The 13479-nt window shown below is 42.5% G+C and overlaps 1 protein-coding gene across 1 annotated transcript; it reads right to left on the reverse strand.

The window, feature by feature from the left end:
- Positions 1-747: 747 nt before the first annotated feature.
- Positions 748-13065, reverse strand: LIN7C (lin-7 cell polarity scaffold C). The gene is made up of 5 exons (XM_086613470.1): positions 12999-13065; positions 5752-5870; positions 4541-4612; positions 3979-4188; positions 748-1433 (listed from the first exon to the last, which is right to left on the reverse strand). The coding sequence occupies exons 1-5, from the start codon at positions 13033-13035 to the stop codon at positions 1278-1280; spliced, it is 594 nt and encodes a 197-aa protein (XP_086469596.1). The 5' UTR covers positions 13036-13065; the 3' UTR covers positions 748-1277.
- Between the last annotated feature and the right edge of the window lie 414 nt (positions 13066-13479).

The following is a 13479-nucleotide window of genomic DNA, read 5'->3' on the forward strand; positions in this document are numbered from 1 at the left end:
CAAAAGAAAACAGGAAAAAAGGAATGCCAATTGTCTAGGTATGTCTTATTAAATGCTTTTGAAAAATCTGTAAATTCACTTTCATGCTTAAAGGTCTGACACGAAAGAGACTTATTTAAAAAAAAAAAAGAAATATCAACATCAGGGTATCTTAGGCCATTTTAAAACTACACATTCCTCTGAAACTATGAAACACATGGAGACTGAAAACATTCTAAAAATGGCTGAATTGCCGAGGGCTGCTGTGATCAGCGGCACAAAGTCCTGCTGGATGCCAGTCACTACCGATGCACCTCCCCCAGGGGTCTGTACCAGGGTCCGTACTGTTTAACATTTTCATTACCACCAGGGGACAGAGCACACTCTCAGCAAGCCATTTAAAGAGATCTGGGCAGGCTGGAGAAACAGCCAAACAAGAATCTCATGAAGTTCAGCAAAGGAAAGTGCAAAGTCCTACTCCCAGGGAGGAACAACCCCATGCACCAGTACAGGCTGGAGGGCTGACCAGCTGCAAAGCACCTTGCAGAGAACGATGCCAAGCTGACTGTGAGCGACCCTGTTGCAAAGCAGCCCCGCAGACTCTTGGTCTGCATTAGGAAGAACATTGCCAGTAAGTTGAGGGAGGTGATTCTTCCCCTCTGGTCAGCCCTGGAGAGACACAACTCAAGTGAAGAGTCCAGTTCTGGAGTCCCCAGTTCAATACAGACATGGACATACAAAAGCAAGTCCAGAGAAGGGCCACAAAGGTGTTTCAGCGATTGGAGCCTCTGACAGACAAGGAGAAGCTGAAAGAACTGGGATTGTCTAGCCTGAAGAAGGGAGGGCTCAAAGGTGATCTTACCAATGTGTATAAACACCTGATAGGCAGGAGTAAAAAAAGAGAGCCAGACTCTTTGCAGTAGCATCCAGTGACTGGACAAGAGGCAATGGGCACAAACAGAAATACAGGAAGCTCCATTTAAACATAAGAATGACGTATGTAGTGTGAGGGAGATCAAAATGCTAGAACAGGTTGCCCAGAGATCTTCTGGAGTCTCCATCCTTGGAGATTATCTTAAAGATCCAGCTTGTCACAGTCCTGAGCAACCTGCTTTAGCTAACCCTCCTCTGAGCAGGGGGGTTGTACTAGATGATCTCCAGGAGTCCCTCCAACCTTATTCATTCTGTGATTCTATGAAAAGGACAGGGTCTTTTGTAGCCTAGGCATTGGACCAACTGAGTCACAAAGCAAACTATAAAATGTAAATAGAATATATTTTAAGTTATTGCATACAATGTTAATTTTGCTGCCTGCGTTTTGCCGATCTCATTTTTTCAAATCTTGACTCCATTTCTTCCAGGACTTTTGGTGTGTATCGCACAACTAATTTAACCTTTCCTTGAGCTGCCTTCAGCAGTTCTACTGCTTTTTCATGGTGTTCACCTTCGACACTCTGCAAAGCATAAACCATTAAGAACAGCATTAGTAAAGACACACACTGAAAACAGATTATTTTTTCTTTTTTTTCATACAACTTCTACACAATCAAGTATTGAAGTATTCTAGTTTGAAGACTGCACAAGGACAATGTCACCCAAGTTTAGGATTTATTCTTCAGCAAATCAATAAGAGGTGATGATAAATATACTAATCAGTATTAACAAAAGAGTAACAAAACTTTTGGTTAGGTTTATGCTGAACAATTAAATCCTCTATTTACATACAATAATTCTCTATTTACATTAGGCAATTATGAAATCACGCTTAAAAATCAACAATTTCAGGAGGACACTTAATTCAAAATTGTTTATCTTCTTTCAGCATGCATTTTAAATTCAGTAGTCATCCTTAATTTGCCTAATAAGTTGACACAGATGACTGCAAGATAGCTGCCTTCTTGATAGCCGGTGCTAGGACAAGGCAAAACAGTGCATACTGGGCACCTGCAATAGAGCAGTTAACGTGCAGCGTGTTGCTAATCTTAGTGCTCCACATGTCTCTCAGTAAATGCAAGATTTTCAAGTTAATTTCCTCTAAACTGATTAAGAACAGCCAAACCCAACTCAGTAAGAACCGAATAAAAATACTTTCCTAAAACAACTCTCAGAATTTTATTAGGGCTACATTAGATTAATCTAATTACAAACTTTAAGCAACAACTCTCAACAACTACATCCACATATACATTCCTGGACAGCATATATTTTATCAGCAAAACTTATTTCTCCCAAACTTATTAAACACAATGATAGGACTACCCCAAGCCTACCTCCCACTGGTGCTATTAGAAGCTAGAAGGCAGGTGATGTACCTGTTGATTGGAGGGTTTCCCCGTTACTATAAAGTTACTTACAGAAAGAAAGACAACAGTTAAAAAAACCCAAGTTATTTCTCTTCTGTCAGACTTAGACAACACATATATTTGAATGTTTTCATTTGTGTTATTCAAGTGGATGTGTAAGCTGTTCTGTTTAAAACTGGTAATAAAAGTTTTGTAAAGCTCTATGTTTAAGTATAGTAAAACACCCAATATTCTGAAGTACACTGAAAATCTCTCAGTTAAAAAAAAAACCCATGTTTTAAGGCACATTCACTGCAGTCTGGGCAGTGTCAATTTTTTTTAAGTATTAAATTAGAAATTACAATAAGAAGACAATGCCTATCATATGTATTAAAGTGACAGGATTCCATCTGGAAACAGAAGAGGAAGATTGTTCTTCTGAGACCACATTAGTATTCTCAACAGCATTTTATGCACTCACTTGCTGTATTCTTACAACGATTATATATACTTACACATGTGCACGCACACACAGGCAGTCATTGTTAGCTGTACCAACTGACTGATAATCGGTTTTGGGTGGAGCAGTGGTTTTGTTTTCTTTAAGAGGGTCTGCGAGTGAGGAAGGCCTCATCTGAAGAGTTCTACACCTGTCCCTCAATGCTTCAAAATAACAGGAAGGCCAGGCCAAGGTCAGTTGCATTACTACGGCCACAATTTCTCTGGTATCTCCTGAAAAGGACAGCTGGACTCCCAGGTAATAGTCAGGAGCCAAGTATGTCAGAGATCTGTGCTAGCAGGGACTTCCCATACTACAGACACCCAGTAAGTCTCTATTCCTTTCCTGTGTCAAAAAACCTCACTGGGGTTAAAGAGCACAGGACTTAGTTCAACCCTCAGTCTTAAAATAAAATAGAGTTTGCAGATGTAATGACGAAAACATTAATTTTAAGCTAGCATACAGCTTCTTTGTAAATAAAAGCAAGAGTTTGAGGGATATTCACATGCATTTGACTAGCAGCTGCCTTAACTCAAAGCCTGTCCACAGCCACCTCTTTCCAGTCACCCTGTGTTTGGCTTTTGTCTTGTAACTCTTCAGAAGAGGACATTTACAAAAATAAGTATCCACAACAGCACTTCAGACATATACTCCTTAAAATATGCTAGAAAGCCTCTGTTTTTCAAGCTCAGTACACTTAAGTGAAGAAAAAAAAAAATAATCACACAACTGACGATAATACCACCTTGTAGTTCCATCTTATTACACCTTTCATTATGCAGTAGTGTTTTTATCGGGATAATGAGAATCTGGTCAGTCTAAAGCAACATAGCGTAACTTACTACTTACCTTAGAAGGTGCAGAAAACTACATTAATTAAAACCTGCATCATGAAACTTGGATGAAAGAGGAAGCCATAACGGCAGTTACTATTTCAGAAAACAACACTTTGGCTAGATTTACAGAGCTCCTCGGAATCTGAAATACTGACATAAATAGCACAGTTTTCCAGTTGAGATAGATAACCAAAGTATAATCCTAGAACTCTCAATGCACACAACTCTACAGAAACCTGACCAAGTTGTTCTTGCAAGGACAAAAAGAAGCTATTTTGCCGAGATTAAAAGACGACACCGAGCTCGTGCCATGTATGTTCTCTGTACGCCCCCACGTGGAAACAAGGAGTTACTGCTACGTAAAGTGAAAACCAATTCCTACCACTCCGTTTACAGAAAGCAGCTGATCTCCACGTTTCAGGCCTCCATGTCTGTCAGCTATACCGCCAGGGATAATTCGAGAGATATAGATTGGAGAATTTTGTTCTTTGCCTCCCATAATGTTGAATCCAAGACCTTCTTCGGTTTTGGGTAGTTCAACCACCCTGGGATGGGAATGACCTTCGCTAGCAGCAAATGCAGCTACAGTGGCCTGTAAGAAACAAGATTTTCCCATTTATAAGAAATTAAATACAGACTCCTTAGCTAGACACAGCGAGCAGGCTGAAAATGTATTTTTATCTCAAAGTACTTAAATATTAAGACAAATGAGATTAAGTCCCTAGATACCAACACTAGCATGAAAAATTCAGAACTCCAAGAATAAAATTAAAACGGAAGAAATTTAAAAATATTAAGTCTTTTGTTATATCTTTTAATAACCTGTGAAGCTTATCCATTTTATCAGGCATCTAGATAATATCCTCCTGAATTTTAAATAATCTTCTTCTGCTTCTAAAGTAGCAAACTACTGTATTTTACACAAGTTATAATTTGGCTTTTACCTTTGCTGTTGCATTAGCTCTAACTTCTGGGCTACTGCTGATATCCACAGTTTCGTACACGTGTTCATACACCTTTAGAGACAAAACAGTTTAAGTCTGGAGAAAACAGGTATTTTTCTGCTTAGATAAGACATCAAAATATCAGGTAGAACTCAAAAATGCATACATTAGAAAGTATACACTTCCAATGAGAAGTTACTCCCCGATTCACTACAAGGTTGTCAAGTGACAATCTACCATACTATGAAGAAACAACTCAGCATCTTTATTGCTCAGTTAATCCATTCATATCTAGGTCTTAACCCAAATCTTCCCTCCTTCCACAACATTCAAGACCTCACCATGAATTCAAAAATGCTTAATAGCTAGTCTAACACACTTGACTGGAGACACAGACGACTACCTTCTCTTGTTTGATTCAAGCTGCAACTCTTCAATAAGGATGCATGCAACATCACTTAAGGACAGCTCTTCAAAGCCCTCCCAACAACTCAGCCCTCCCCCTAAACCCTCCTATTTTCCTTCAATTGATGCAACCGACTGAGTATCTTAAGAAAAAACGGTATTGAAAACACAGAGGCACTAAGAATACTAATGCTATGGAGATGCTCGCACTGAGAGCTAACCCACGTCCTCACATCTACCTGCCAATCATTTGGACTTGCTAAGCAATAAACACACTGTCCTCAATAGGATGAAAACATTAAGATGACACCTGTGGTCTACAAACAGATCTTGCAAAGCATTCCAGGTGTTACCGTCAGTGGTAGCACCAACAGCAATAGCAGGGCATTTTCAATCACCCCAAAATCTCCAAAAGAGCATCTGGAACGAAGATGAGGTTGTACAAGCTTCCATCTCAAGGTCATGCTCAAGGTGATATGGATTTAGCTTAAAAGAAACAGAGGCAATTGGTACTTTGTCCATTCTTGCATTCCAAGAGGATAACAGCCTGCTAGCTGCCAGTAAAGACAGACTCTCAAAATAACCTCAAAAAAGTGATTTGCTCCTGAGCCACTATTTAATACACCTATGCTATCTCAAATTATTTTCTTTGGAACTCTTAAAAATAAGTCTTGTTCTACTAAGCTCTGTAAGTCAAACTCAGCTTTTAGAAAGAACAAGATCAGATTTTTGCACTGAACGCAAAAAGGAGAGTAAAGCATACTGGTTTTTAACTCAAGGTAACCGTTTACATCAAGTGAACTTACCTCTCTTACAGCATTGCAGAATTCACTTTGAAGGACCCTTTGCAAAGCCTGTAGCTTTTGTGGTGGCACTTCTCCACTTCTCTGTAATTTTTCCAGCAACTCAATTGCTCTGCAGATGTCTAGAGAAAAATAAAGCACCAGTAATGAGGAATGACTGAGGAAATTCAAGGCGTTTTTTGGGGAGGGTTTCTTTTGTTTTAAATTAAATTAATGAAGCAGTCTGTGTGCACCTGTATACACCTTAAAACTAAGTATTAGTTTCATTTCTCCCATAAAACTATGTATCTAGAAAAACGTTACAATAGAACAATGTATTTTCTCGCTATTTTTAAGTCAACCATAGCAATTCAACCCTGTAACATATCTGGAAGTATCACTGCCATATGTATGTATTAAAGACAATCTGATTTTTCCATGAAGTTTAAATCAGACTGAAATACTTCATTGATACATACACTATCAATATATGCGTAACTTCATAATTTATCTACTGCACAGATAACATTTTGTTAAAAACGGTTAGAATATTGTCAAATGTGCTAACATTCCTTTTATATTCAAAAACATTAGTTCAACAAGAGTACACTCAATGCTTTTACTACAACAGGGCTGAGAACTATCTGGCCTAGTGTGTGGGGGGGTGTTTTTTTTTTCCAAAGTGCTTGGAAAACCAAACAAATTCCTTCTGATATTCTCAGTTCAGAAATAGTATCTCTGTAGTCTAGAATCTTCAACGTCAAACCAGTTCCTAGAAATTTGTTCCCAAGAATTCACATTGTCCATATTCTCATAAATGCAGATGCTGCTTTGTGAAACTGAACTCCCTGTGAAGGATTTGATTCCAAACCAGTACAACTCAAGACAGGCATCAAACATGACATCAAAGGCTACGTGACATGCCCCCGGCAGCTCTACAAGAATAGAATACATTAATATCCGTCACTTGTATTTCCAAAGTGTTACATTAGTGACAATTCCAAATCACGCGAGTTCTTCAACAGAAGTAGAACAGTCTCTCGGAAAAGCAGATAGAAAGGATTAGCTTCATTACCACAAAGGCAAAGAAGCAGTGATTAATCCGCGATATAAATAAGGTACAGGATATTTTAGAAAAAGATGATGTCTGGGACACTGCTATATCCCAAACACATTACTTTTTTCTGTAATTAATCCTTAGGCAATCATTTTTCATGTGAATGTACACCTTACTCAACGGCATCGTGTCAGTACCGAAGACGTGCAATAGCCACGAGCTTCTCCTAAAGGCCAAGTGTAAGAAGAGAGAATTCGTTTAACAGGATAAAACGAGAGCGAGGTGCATGTTCCGAAATGAAGGTGAAGTGCGCTGGCAAGAGACAACCCACGGTGATGTTCAGTCAGGCACATCTTACTGACTACCACACTGAGACCAGGTGGTGTGGTGTAGTGAATTAAATGAGGTACAAGTTAACCTCACAGACTGATCAGCCAGGGACTTGAAACAAATCCTTCACAGAGAAACATCCAAGTATCATCACCACAGTCAAAAACCACAAGTTATTTCAGATGAGAGTTAAGGTTTCTACATGCCATGAGAACTTGGTGTTTTTTGGCAAGTGTTTCCGAACTTTACAAGCATCAGTTATCTAAAGTAAAGAAATATCAAAACCTAAATTTTATCTATTACTAATCCCAAGTCTACAGAGAACTCATTTCACACAGGCAAGCATATTTTGCTATTTGTGCAATCACAAAATGAAAAAAATGCTTCTAAAGCTTTTAATTTCCTAACACACATTTTGTATTTCATTTGACATACAAAACAGTTGGGGAAATTAAAGAGATTCTAGAAGTGATTGTTTACTAACAACCAGAGATCAGGTTAGGAAAGCTAAAGCCCTGATAGAGTTACATCTGGCCAGGGACATCAAGGGCAACAAGAAAAACTTCTACAGACATGTCAGTGATAAAAAGAGATCTAGGGAAAACGTAGGCCCTCTCCGGAAGGAAACAGGGGACCTGGCTACCGGGATATGGAGAAGGCTGAGGTTCTCAATGACTTCTTTGCCTCAGTCTTCACTGGCAAGAGCTCCAGCTGCACAGCCCAAGTCACAGAAGGCAAAGGCAGGGACTGGGAGAATGAAGAACCGCCCACTGTAGGAGAAGATCAGGTTCGAGACCAACTAAAGAACCTAAAGGTGCACAAGTCCATGGGACCTGATGAGGTGCATCCGTGGGTCCTGAGGGAACTGGCAGATGAAGTTGCTAAGCCACTATCCATCTTATTTCAGAAGTTGTGGCAATCTGGTGAAGTTCCCACTGATTGGAAAAGGGGAAACATAGCCCCCATCTTTAAAAAGGGGAAAAAAGAAGACCCAGGGAACTACAGGCCAGTCAGTCTCACCTCTGTGCCCAGCAAGATCATGGAGCAGATCCTCCTGGCGACTATGCTAAGGCACGTAGAAAATAAGGAGGTGATTGGTGACAGCCAATGTGGCTTCACTAGGGGCAAATCCTGCCTGACTAATTTGGTGACCTTCTATGATGAGGTTACAGCATTGATGGATAGGGGAAGAGCAGCTGACATCATCTACCTGGACTTGTCCAAAGCATTTGATACTGTCCCACACGACATCCTTGTCTCTAAAGCAGAGAGACATGGTTTTGATGGATGGACCACTTGGTGGATAAGGAATTGGCTGGATGGTCGCACTCGAAGAGTTGCAGTCAACAGCTCGATGTCCAAGTGGAGGTCAGTGATGAGTGGTGTTCCTCAGGGGTCAGTACTGGGGCCAGTGCTATTTGACATCTTTGTTGGTGACATGGACAGTGGGATCGAGTGCACCTTCAGCAAGTTTGCAGATGACACCAAGTTGTGTGGTGGACACACTGGAGGGAAAGGATGCCATCCAGAGGGACCTTGACAGGCTGGAGAGATGGGCCTGTGAGAACCTCATCAAGTTCAACAAGGCCCAGCACAAGGTCCTGCACATGGGTCGGGGCAATCCCAAGCACAAGTACAGGCTGGGCGGAGAATGGATTGAGAGCAGCCCTGAGGAAAAGGACTTGGGAGTGCTGGTGGATGAGAAGCTCAACACGAGCCGGCAATATGCGCTGGCTGCCCAGAAAGCCAACCGTATCCTGGGCTGCATCCAAAGAAGCGGGGCCAGCGGGTCGAGGGAGGTGATTCTGCCCCTCTACTCTGCTCTCGTGAGACCCCACCTGGAATTCTGCGTTCAGCTCTGGAGTCCCCAACGCAAGAAGGACATGGAGCTGCTGGAGCAGGTCCAGAGGAGGGCCATGAAGATGATCCGAGGGTCAGAGCACCTCTGCTATGAGGACAGGCTGAGAGACTTGGGGCTGTTCAGCCTGGAGAAGAGAAGGCTCCGGGGTGATCTTATTGCAGCCTTCCAGTACCTGAAGGGGGCCTACAGGAAACCTGGAGAGGAACTTTTTACAAGGGCATGTAGTGATAGGACAAGGGGCAATGAATTTCAACTGAAAGAGGACAGATTTAGATTAGATCTAAGGAAGAAATTCTTCCATCTGAGGGTGGTGAGGCACTGGAACAGGTTGACCAAAGAAGCTGTGGATGCTCCATCCCTGGAAGTGTTCAAGGCCAGGTTGGATGAGGCTTTGAGCAACCTGGTGTAGCGGAGGGTGTTCCTGCCCATGGCAGGGCGTTTGGAACTAGACGATCTTTAAGGTCCCTTCCAACCCAAATCATTCTATGATTCTACGATTAATATTTCAAATTTTTAATATACAAAATCACCAACATCCTCGTGTTCTGCAACGGCAGTACAAATTATCTTAATTTCATGAAGCGTCACACTGAAGAGCTTCTGTTCTACAGAAGTAGAACGATCAACAAATGAAAACAGCAGCACTTCCAATCCTGCAACACTCCATATATTCATGAAAAAATCTAGTGAGTATGTCAATTACAATACAGCTATCATTTAAATACTTGCAGATGTTTGCGGACAAATGACTATTTCAGGCACATGAAGAGCACAGTTGTACGCAGCCGTGCTCGAGTCTGTGGCCCACGAACCATGTGAAGCTGCAAAGTGCATGAACTTGTTACCTAGCAGTCTGATTAGGACACTGCAAGAAATTTAAAAGGGTGACAGTAACCTACTGATCAAAAGAGTAGCTGCAGAAATCAAGATTCCAGAATTCCATTTGCCAATTTCACGTCTTTTTTAACCTCCACGTTTCATCAATAAACTGGATATATTTCATACCTGGATCTCCTAAGAGGCAAAATGTTTAACTACATAGTGTTTTATACCTTAAGGTAAAACTGGCTAGGTTTGGGAACCAGCTGTGTCTTTCATTAAGCGCAGAATCAGCTTGTCAAAAAGTGACTGGGATTCATCTAAAAGGAATCCGGTTCAGTGTAACTAAAGTAGAAGACACAATTCAGCCTGAAACACTGTTTTTATTAAAGGACCAAGCTGCTACTGTAAAATAAAATCCCAAAGCAGACAAACACAGCATGAAAGTTAGGTCCTCAGCACTCCACAGATCTCCTTTTATCACACTGCAACTCTTGCTCAGGCAGATACAGGTAATGGATCTCATTACCAGAAAAGTTTTTCTCCAACAGTTGTTTTGTTTTACCCTGTTGACAGGACTCCATTATACCAGTTTGAAAATGAAATGCGCGTAACTTTCTCCTACTGAACTGCATTAGGCACTACTAGTCAAAAGCCGAAGATTCAGTCTCTCCCAGTAACATTCTGGAAAGGAACTAGTTCGGCTGGGAACAAGTGGCGATACACACCTCCTTTCATTTTCAAGTAAAGACTGTTGACTGCTTTGCTGATGTAGTTTGTTTCCCCCTGAACTACTATCAGCTCGAGATACTACCAGCTGAAAGCTCTCTTCCTCCCAATATTAACGATACAGTTTAGCCAACTGTTCAGCACCAGAGACTGAAATGAACATTACAAAACTGTTTCAGTGATGGATTTCAACAAAGATCAATGTAGAAATGACTCCAGAGGTAGGTGATTAAAAAAATCCCTTGAACTCATCATAAAATGCAATCCACACATAACTAAAAAATGGATTTTCTTTTAACCTTTTCACCCTTTTTACATCCATCACTTGTTCTTCACAAATCATTTTTTCTGATGACAGGATACTAGAGTGAAGTCCTGGGAAAAAAGATACATTTAAACTAAAAGAATGTGGGAAAAAAAGCCAGCAAGATGTCACCACTCCAAGCATATGTGTGAACAAAACACAGAAAGAGGAAAAACACAGCGTCCTCACATATACTCCTGGATTAACCACCTCCACTGCTTATGTTCAAATAGTCTGGATTCCTAAGGTATATGCAGAGTTATCACACATCACCACCAAACCATAAGAATAACTTTGTAATGTTAAATGTTGTTTCATTCCTGCCCTCCAGTGAATTTGGGGGGTGGTGTTTGCAATGCATCTTGGAGAAGAGAACAGACAGCGAGAACTTTCAATTGCCCTGATGGTAAGCATATGGTAACCACTTTAAATCAGCTTGTTTTCTACACTATTCTCTCTTTTCTTATGCTATATGCCAACAACATTAGCCATGCTCACTTTCAAGCTGATGATGATTCATCATTAGGTTACCTGCAGTCAACCCCACACAATTAACAGAGGTTATTTCTGTAAATAAAGCTCTTGCTTTTGTAGGTCCATTACACTGTGTTCCCTTTTTCTTAAAAAGACCAACATGCCAGAAGACTAAATAGGTCCTTTGTTCCACTGATCCCTAAGTAACTCTGCAGATTTGTTTGTTTTCAAGGATAGAGCACAGTGGCAGGGTAATGAGGTGGAGAAGGATGCTGCCTGAGCTTCAACTCCACAGACCTACCAAAAGCAACTAATCCACTGCCAAAGCAGCTGCCCTAATTAACAAGCTCTGGAGCAGGGAGGATAAATGAGCAGCCGAGTGGAAGCAAAGTCCTTACATAACTCACTATTTACAGGCCTTCTCTCACATATTACAAATGGTTCACTTGTGGAATGGGAAGGAGGGTAAGGCAAATAGAAAAACTTAATTCTGTGGTAGGTAACCTGTGACAGTACCAAACACAATAAAGTGGGTTCATACAGTGTGTTATACACCCACAAAAAAAGCATCCTAGCACTGTGAGCAAAGACGGTGGTCCCAATGGGAATGGCAGTGGGAAAAGTCAGTTCGTTCAATCATCTACCCTCCACTTAATTACTTCCCTTTTCAAAAATACAGTTTCTCATTCTCAGTATTCTTTTCCCATTTAAATTCCATTTTCTGATCCCTGTTTTCCTAAGTACGCACTAATAAACATGTATCTATGTGTTCACTGAGCTACTGCGGACTTTTCACAGTTCTGAAGAACCATCCTGAAGGAAGTTTGTCATTGTTTCTTAAAAGTCTTGGATAAAAGACACAAATGTACTACAGAAAAAATACTCAATTAAGTTTCGTATTGCATCTGTTTCTGTAGTAATTCTAGTTACACGTTGCACAATATTAATACAAATTAAGACCATAAACTGGAAAATGGGAATGAAAACATAAACACAGCAGGGTAACAGAATCGAGCAGAACCACGAACAAGCACTGAGGGATCCCTGCATGTGCCAGTTGTCATCCATAAAAACAAGTAAATTATTACGGCTATGACACAGCCTAAGAGATTGAACTTATAGCTAAAAATTCAGCGGTGCTCAAGAGGAAGCTTTCCTAGGAGAGAAAGAGAAACAGGCACTGGCAGGTTGAGTAAAGAGCTGGCAGAAGCGTTGACACTAGCGAAGGCACAGCAGACACACCTACAGAAGGTCTGGGGCGAGCATATCCATGGAAAGCCAGCCGCAAACTGAAACCCCAGAAAAATCTTCGGGGGCTGCATAACGAAAAGGCCAAGAAGCAAATCCCCCCGACACAACGACAGAACCAGACGCGAAGGAAAACATTTTCAAATGTTTTTTGAACATTGCTGCCGCACGGCCGCTCGCCGGCTGCCTCCGGCGGAAAAGAGCCGCTCGGTGCCCCGCGGCGGGCCGCGGCGGGCAGTACCGCCCCCGCTGCCCCTCTCGCCTCCCCCGCGGCCGCGGCCCGGCGGGGCGCCGCTTCCCTCAGGCCTCGGGCCGGGGGAGGCCGTCCCAAGGGCTCGGGGCAACATGCCCCAGGGCCGGGCTGGGGCAGCGGCTCCACCGCCCCAGCTCGCCCGCAGCAGAAAGCCCTCAGGAAGGAGCGCCTGTTCCGCGGCCGCGGCCGCACTCACCTCGCTCCAGCCGCACCGGCTCCCCCAGAGCCGCCATCTTCTCCCTGCTGCGGCCCGCACGGGAAGTGACGCAGTGCTGCCGGAAGGGCCGGGAGGCGGCGGGGGGGGGGGGGGGGGGTGGCGCCGGAGCGTGTTGGCGCCGGCAGGGGGCGTCATCGCGGCCCTGGTCGCGACAGCAGTTTTGGTCGCGATAGCGGCTTTGTGAGTGGCGTGGGCGCAGCAGTGGGGCCCCGCGGAGGCGGCAGCTGCCGCTCGCCCGTCACGGTGCTGGGACAGCGTTCCCGCTGCCGGCCAAAGTCATGGCGAGTTCACTGGAAAACACCTTCTCCTGGTTTTGGGGTTTTGTTCGTTGCTTTTTTTTTAAAAAAAAAATATATTTTTTTTCCTCCCGCCCCTTAACATAGCTGAAGGGTCTTTACGCTCTAAAAGCACTGCACAGGGAGCGCGTATCTTTCTGTGCACCTTGAGTGCTCCCGGAGAT

Source organism: Tauraco erythrolophus, chromosome 6, assembly GCF_009769465.1.
Source record: "Tauraco erythrolophus isolate bTauEry1 chromosome 6, bTauEry1.pri, whole genome shotgun sequence".
NCBI classification, from domain to species: Eukaryota; Metazoa; Chordata; class Aves; order Musophagiformes; family Musophagidae; genus Tauraco; species Tauraco erythrolophus.